At 29.1% G+C, this 8,076-nt stretch overlaps 1 protein-coding gene across 1 annotated transcript; it reads left to right on the top strand.

Annotated features, from left to right (window-relative positions):
• Nucleotides 1-6,701: 6,701 nt before the first annotated feature.
• On the top strand, nucleotides 6,702-7,232 carry LOC111395287. The gene has a single exon (XM_023021271.1). It carries the CDS (start codon nucleotides 6,702-6,704, stop codon nucleotides 7,230-7,232), a length of 531 nt encoding a protein of 176 aa, XP_022877039.1.
• The last annotated feature ends 844 nt before the right edge of the window (nucleotides 7,233-8,076 follow it).

Here is an 8,076-nt window from a genome sequence, read left to right as displayed (position 1 = left end):
ATTAATTACATTTTGAACTAATAATTGTTTGAATCGATTTTCAACCATCTTTTTCTGAATAAATGAATTTGTAATAAGAAAGCAAACTGATGTAGAAAAATTCAACTGGATCAAAATAGTAAGATATAAAACCATAGACAGATAGATGAAGCAAAAATTAAAGATTGACATGTTCTATAGATGATATGTATACTACAATTATTTCTTAGAATTCTTCTCATAGTTCTGTAGGTCAAGGATGCTCGCATGAATCTTGTTTTCAAATAGTTCACATCTTTAATTGGTGGTTGTGAGAACTTCTATCCTAATTGCATCAACCAATATTTAAATTTCCGGAACATTAGAAAATAGAGATATTCAACAAGAAAAATATATTATTACGATGATCTTGAAAGAAATCCACTGTCCTTCTCAAGGCCTTATTTCCATGCCAAAAATTGGTACAATATCATTGAATAAAAGTCTTCAAATTGAAGCAAATTTTTTTTTATTATAAGATTTAGTATGTTTCCATCCTAGATTATATTTTGCAAACTTAGGGCATAAATTCAACCTTGTCAATGGTTGGCAAAACAATTGGTCTCAGTCATTTTGTAGAAATGGAAACGCAAGCATCATTAGCACCTTCTCATGCTGCTCCAATGTTATCCATTATATTGTGGAACTTAAAAATTGAAATAAAAAAAATAAAAACAGCAATCAACACATACTGATAATCCTGTTCTAAGATAAGAAAATTAAATATTTAAACAAAAATTTTAAAGTTAATTACAAAGAAAATTTAGTGCCATATTAGCTGCATTTTGTCATTTCCATTAGTACGATCAAAATAAAATTTCCCACTTGTGAAAAATATTTGCATCAATATTCAGTTTTATTAACAAGGAAAATAAATAAAACATCATATTGTTTTAACTCGCCATATTGTTTCAACTGCTCAAGTCCTCCTGGATGTTCTTCTAACCCGAATAGAAGGCTACGGAGGTTATAGATGCTCTTTCAACATCTGGAAATTGAAAACAAAAAAAAATAGCCAAAAGATCTTCACCCAGAGATTAAGGCTCTTATACTATAGTAGGGACCTAGAATAAAAGTGAAAATAAATATGATTCTCAATGCTGTAGTATTTTGCTGCTATATACGAAGATAAAATAAATATATTCATACCCCTGAGGATGATCAAATATGCCGTTTTATGATAAAATGAATTTAAACTTGCTTAACACGATACACACACAAGATGCAAAAACTGAGAATTAGTATAAATTACGAAGTCCTAATTTTTGTGTTGGTGATCTCATTTGTTGTGTTCAAACTTTATTCTTTTTTAGTCGATTAGACTTGTGAATTAGAAGGTTATTGAGTGATTATTGAAGATTGCTAGATGCAAAGATTTAGTATTTTTATTAATAATTCAAGATTTTGAATTGAATTTTTTTATTTGTGAAAAATATTTGACCTCTACTTTGATTTCAAATTTTAGTTTCTGCATCTCTTCCTCCGGAAGCAACTTTTCTCAAAACTTCCTACAATGAGTTATGAAGATAATATATTAATGTCCTACGATTGGATGTTTCCTTTACAAGATGAAGTCGAAGTTTAGCCAGAAATTTCCCACATGCAATAACAATCAGTACTAATAGGGCATTCTTATCTAATTTCGAAATACAACATAAAAAAGTGTACCATGATTCATGCAAAGCTATATATTCTAGAAATAGCAAAAACATGGAATAAACCAATGCATACAAGAATTAAAAGGAAAAATCTGAAATTGAAACTAAAAGGTACCTGACTGGACAGTTAAGATGGTATCACCTTTGGCGATCAGATTATAAGCCATCCACAAATCACCTGCTTCTTCTGGGACCATTTGTGGCAAAACCCAAACACCAAAACATAGAAGAAACAACAAATTACTACTATTTGAACCCAAAAAAAGTAATGAATTTGAAATTGATGTTTTATTTCCTCTTGCCTTTTCAAGTGGAATTTCATGTTACACCGTCCGTGTATATCTTCTTAAGGTTTGAGAGATCTCACGATTGAACTTAGTACAGAACACTTCCTTTTCTTCCAAAGAAAAAAAGCCAATTCAAAAATATTGATCAGAATCAGCATCACAGGTAAAGGTGCAAGATATTAAAACATTTAGAATCAAGCATATACTGCCTTGCACATTAAAAATCTTTACAATGCACAACCACAACTCTTTTGTCTTTTGCACAGCATTGTAAACAGGAAAAAAATTGCATTAACATATAAAGCGGAAGAGTTGAAGTAATTACCTCTACAAAATTCGGATCCAAAGTGGTGTTGATTTCGGAATCTTCTCCTTGATTTATCTTTACCTCATTAACATTCTAATTAAACAAAACTAAAATGTAAATATAAAAATGTAAATGTAAATTCCAAATCGTCATTTCCATAAAATTCATGCAATAAACTCGAAACATAACTAATTTAGCTTTAAAAAACATGAACTTTCAAAACCCAATTGCAGTTATCCAATAAAAGTAGCTACTTTCACAAACCTAAATAAAAACAGATATTAAATGTAACCAAAAAGAAAAAAATAAGGATAAATGAAAAACAGGCGTATTGACTGGGTAGTAAATGATTGAAGAACATGGGTATGAATTATTGAGAAAACAATATGAAGGTACTGTTATACAACTATAATAGAAGAAATTGTTTACCTGTCTATGATTGGATTGCCTTCTCACCTCACACTGTAGTTGCCTTCTTAAGATCTCTCTCATTCGAAGGTTTCAAAAACTCAAATTTTTGAGGAGTAAGGAAATCTGATAAGATTTCGTTTGGTGTGGAGAGATAAAGCACGCATGAAGTGAGAGAGAAATAGCCACTTTAAGGGGAATTTTAGTGAACCACCTTAGTAAATTATGATTCAAATATATAGTAAACATTTTGACCGATATTATTTTTTGGTCAACCAAATGGACAGAACCCAATGAAAACTGATGGGTGATTGTGTGCAGAAATGGAGAAGCAGAGAGGCATGGCTGTAGCGTGTGAAAATGGAGAAAAAAGTAGACAGAAAATGATTGAAGATAATACGACGTCGTTTTTGTTCTCACGATAAAAAAAAAAAAAACAAAGAAAATTTGCTACAGTGTGATATATATGCTAAATAATTGACAAAGTAATAAAACTCTCAATGTATTTTGATTCAATAATCAAAAGTTATGTGTCCGTGAAATGAGGAAAATTAAATGATTTAACAAATTAAAGAACAAAAAAAAAAGAATTGCAGACAAAAATAAAAAACTCAAAAAAGTTATAATAATTTTTTTAATTCAATTGAAATAATTTAAATTTAAAATAAATTTAATTTAATTAAAATTTAAAAAAGTTATGTTTTATCATAAAATGAAAAAAAATTAAATCGAAACAAATTATTTATAATACGAAGAAAGAAATTTAAAAAAATTAAATATATATGTATATGGTCAAACTCTTTTTTTATCTATCCATTTTGTAGGATTTAGCTCAAAAGAATAGAAGTTAGAATTTTTTAAAGTATGGAAGCTGTAAATGATAACGATAATTTTTTTATTTTTGTAGTTGCAGATGTGAAGTTGAAGATTTGTGTTAGCTTAATTATAAAAGAAAAACTGAGATATAGTGGCTTAATAAATATTTTTATATTGGGTACACGATGTTGGAAAGACGATGTTAAATTTTATGTGTCCATGTGTTAGTTGTAAAAAATGAAGCATAGATGGGATAAACTAAAAAAAGAAATACTGAATATTGAAACTTTTTTTTTTATGCTTAAAACAAAAAAATTTATTTACATTGTAAAATCTCATCATCAGCCATACTTTATTATCTAAATAGTCGTACATTACTGTATAATCACTGGCATAAGATATGAAGATTACTTTGAAATTTCACTTATAATACAAATGTGGCTGCAATGAAATATCTCTTTCTCCTAATTCTCAGGCTATTAACTATCAGCCATATCCTATATATTTAAATTTTTAAAATTATATTAATAAAAAAATTATTGAAAAAAAAGACATTTACTCCATACATGGAGAAAAAAATTTACGTCATACCACATAATTTTTTTTTAGCAAAATGATGTATTGAGAAAATTGTTGCGAAAAAATAATAAATAGTAATAAAATAATTGATTTTTTAAAGAAAAAAGACGACTTATATGCATTTTTTAACACATACGTTTAATGTACGTTTAACTATTTTCAATATTTATTTAGATCATTCAATATGTCTATGATATAGTTCTCGAAATGAGTTTCGAGAGAATATAAAATATTTATCGATTCGACTATTGTATAATCGTCGATGAATTTTTAAATTTAGTTTGTTATCGAAAATTTAGAAATATAGTTTGAAAATGCCTATTTTGACGTCCCGTAACATTTGCTACGATTAGCCGTTTCACATACCGTTTACGATGTACAATACTATGCCGCGAGTACTTCAAAATGATATTAAGAATGTAATATTCCGACTTCGTTTGATATCTCGTAATGAGTTTGAAAATGAACACAAAAATATAAGTTAAACAAAATTCATCAAACCTTCGTGATTTTTTTTTTTAACTTATGTTTTTCTATTCATTTTCTGGCTCATTACGGGATATCAAACGAAGTCGAAATATTATATTCTTAATATCATTTTAAAGTACTCACGGCATAGTATTGCACGTCGTTAACGGTGCGTGAAACAGCTAATCGTAGCAAATGTTACGGGACGTCAAAATAGACATTTTCAAACTATATTTCAAAATTTTCGATAACAAGCTAACTTTAAAAATTTATCGACAATTATACAATAGTGGAATCGATAAATGTTTTATATTCTTTCGAAACTCATTTCGAAAACTATATCATAGACACATCGAATGATCTAAATGAATATCGAAAATAGTTAAACGTACATTAAACGTATGCGTTAAAAATACGTATAAGTCGTCTTTTTTCTTAAAAAAATCAATTATTTTATTACTATTTATTATTTTTTCGCAACAATTTTCTCAATACATCATTTTGAATATGTTTTTTTTTTTTTAACATTTGATTTACAATAATTTTTTATTAATATAATTTTAAAATTTTAAATATATAGGATATTGTTAATAGTTAATAGCGTGAAAATTAGAAGAAAGGGCATGGTGTCAGATTCAAAACAATGGAGAAATATTGCAGTAGACATTGACGTGTGACAAAATTCTTACAGTGTTTTTAAATATAATTTTTCCTGTTGTCAAATCAGTTTTCAAACCGATTAAGTGTGACAAAAATGAAAAGTAAACCTTCATTCCCTCTCTTATGGTAGTGTAGATTCAAAATTCAAAATACATTATCAATTAATTTGAACCATACCTTCAAACTCCAATCAAAACAATCGTGATCATCCAAATATTTCCAATCCTATTCATATCTCATTTATTGAATGGGGAAAGTGACCCCATACATTAAACAATTTCTTAGAAATTTATGATGAATGATGCATCGCAACTTTTCGGGAAAAAACCTACTCCGTCATGACTCACTCCCGTCCTATTTATTAATATATATTTTTTTCAAAAATTTGCATTATTTGTCCCCAATTCATTGATCTAGTATTGATTTTATCCTCAACTTTAAAAAAATGCATATGGACTTACTATTAAAGTAATAAATTGAAAACAAATGTTCTAACTTTCATTAATTATTTCTTGCTTTTGTCTCCACCTTGACAACGGCATTTTGACTGATGATGCACGATCTACATTTGTTAAATCAATGATTAACAATATGATCATATACCCCTGAAAAGACGAATACTTTTATGATGTCCAAATTACTTGACAAAACACAAGAAAGTATAATCCCATTGTGAATCACAATTTTAATTATAAAAATTAAAAAGTAACTCAAATCTTCAACATGAAATTTAATTTAAAATTAAGTTAACTTATTTTCAATTTATATAATTTGTGAAGCTTTATAGCGTATTTAGCCTCCATTTGTTTATCATTTTTGGAAAAATGAGAATGAAAAATATAGTCGTTACGAGCCCCACACAAGAGATAGAAATTCAAATTTGGTATCTTGATGTGATAGATAACGGTCATATTTTTAATTTTAATAAGAAAAGAATATGAATCAAACTGGGGCTTAGTAAGTTAAATCAAATAATGTTATGCAACAAAAACACGAGAGATGTTTGTCAATTATTATGCTATTATAATTAAAAGTTATGCTATATATACAAAGTTGGTTGACAAGGTAATATCTGTACCAATTAATTTAAAAAATAATAATTTAAATCTTTGAAAATCAATGACCCGAATTTTGTCTATACTTATTTTGTCAAACAAATTTGTAAACATACATTGTACAAATAGCATAATACTATAATTAAACATAATTTGAATATATTCCGAGTTAATCAAGAGTTATTTGGAAGGGATCGTGTCCTTCCAAAAAAGTAGAAAATGAAATAAAGCTAACCTCATTTATCTTGTCAAGCATCTCTCCCTCTCTCTCTCACGCGCGCGCAAAGAAAATAAAATAAAATGAATTAAATATTCTTAATTTCTCTCTGAACTCAATTGACCGGAACTGCAATTATCCTTCTCCCTCTATATAAACCTCTCCAATTCGATTCTCTCTCCTCATCCTTCTTCTCTCATCTTTTTTTGCAACCTTTCCGTGTTAACAATGGCGGGAACCCAACATAAACGCCCAAGAGAAGAATCCTGTGAAGAAGAAGCAGAAGCTAACAGAGTCGAGTCTGATAAGCGTCAAAACACGTACAATAGTATACTCTCAATTCTTGAAAATGAACAAGAGTATGACCCTAATCAAGATTTGTCTGCAATTTTCACAACCCTTCAACAAGAACTCTCATGTTCAAGTTCTACTTACACTTCCACCACCACCACCTTCGACTTTGACTATCTGCCGTCAACGACGGAGGAAGAAGCTGAGTTAGGATTAGATTATCAACATGACCAAGCTGCCGGCGGTGGTGGCGGTAAGGAAGATGATGAAGAGAAAGACGACGGCGTTAGAGTAATGAAACACCTCCTTGAAGCCTCTGATGACGAGCTTGGGATACCTAACAGAGCGGATGAAGAAACAAATTCCGGCGAAAATCCTCCTCCCTCTGCTTTATCCGATGGACCGTGGGAGCTTGAAGACGAGACTGCAAATTACTACACGATTTTGCAGTCTGAATTTTTTATGTAGCATTTGGGGTTAATTGAAAGAATAGGAAAACTACAGGGGTGCAAAGCGTAGAGAAAAGGAAAGAAATGGATTATAATTTTTGGGTTTTTCATTTTGGTCCCTTATCTTTTGTAGAATATCAAATGTTCCTCTCCTTTTAGTCTAGAGACTAGAAATTTTTATAAAGTAATAAGTGAAACCAAATGAGTAACCATATTGTTATATTTGTGGAGGGCATGTTTGGTGTCGTCTACTATATCAAACTTGACCATAATTAAAAATAAAGATAGTGATAAACTTTGTGTATAAATCATGTCTTTAGTTAAAGTCAATAAAGAATAAAGAAAATGAACATGTACAATATATCATAAAAAACATTTCATTGTTATAAATTTATCTTAGTAGATAGACGAAAAAAGAAAAATGAATAGGTCGATGCTACACGTGCATTACGATATTCATATCGGTATCCATCCCTTCAAACGAAAGGAGACTCACTTCTAATAAAATATAATTTATTTGAATTGAATCCTCTCCATGTGAGAGGGATGCACTATCGATATGGATAATGCATTATGTACAAGAAGTATGTTCCAAATGAATAATGAAATGAACTGGTTGTGTTTAATTCAAATACTAAAAAATTAATTATTATCCCTGTAAATTCGACTTGAAAAAGTAAAACTAAAATGGAAACATGGACAATTCTTATCCTTTCATTTGAATAAATGCTTGTATTGACTTTAAAACAAAAGATACAAGAAGATGGAATAAGAATATCATATTTTAGAAAAAGGAAAATTGCAGCAGAGGCTCCAAACCTTTAAAATATTAGTAGACTTTCTCCAAACCTTTAATTTGTTGC

Source organism: Olea europaea, chromosome 6 (assembly GCF_002742605.1).
Source record: "Olea europaea var. sylvestris chromosome 6, O_europaea_v1, whole genome shotgun sequence".
In the NCBI taxonomy this organism is placed as follows: Eukaryota; Viridiplantae; Streptophyta; class Magnoliopsida; order Lamiales; family Oleaceae; genus Olea; species Olea europaea.
The sequence above is the reverse complement of the archived record's forward strand: the minus strand, read 5'-3'. Positions and strand labels throughout refer to the sequence as shown.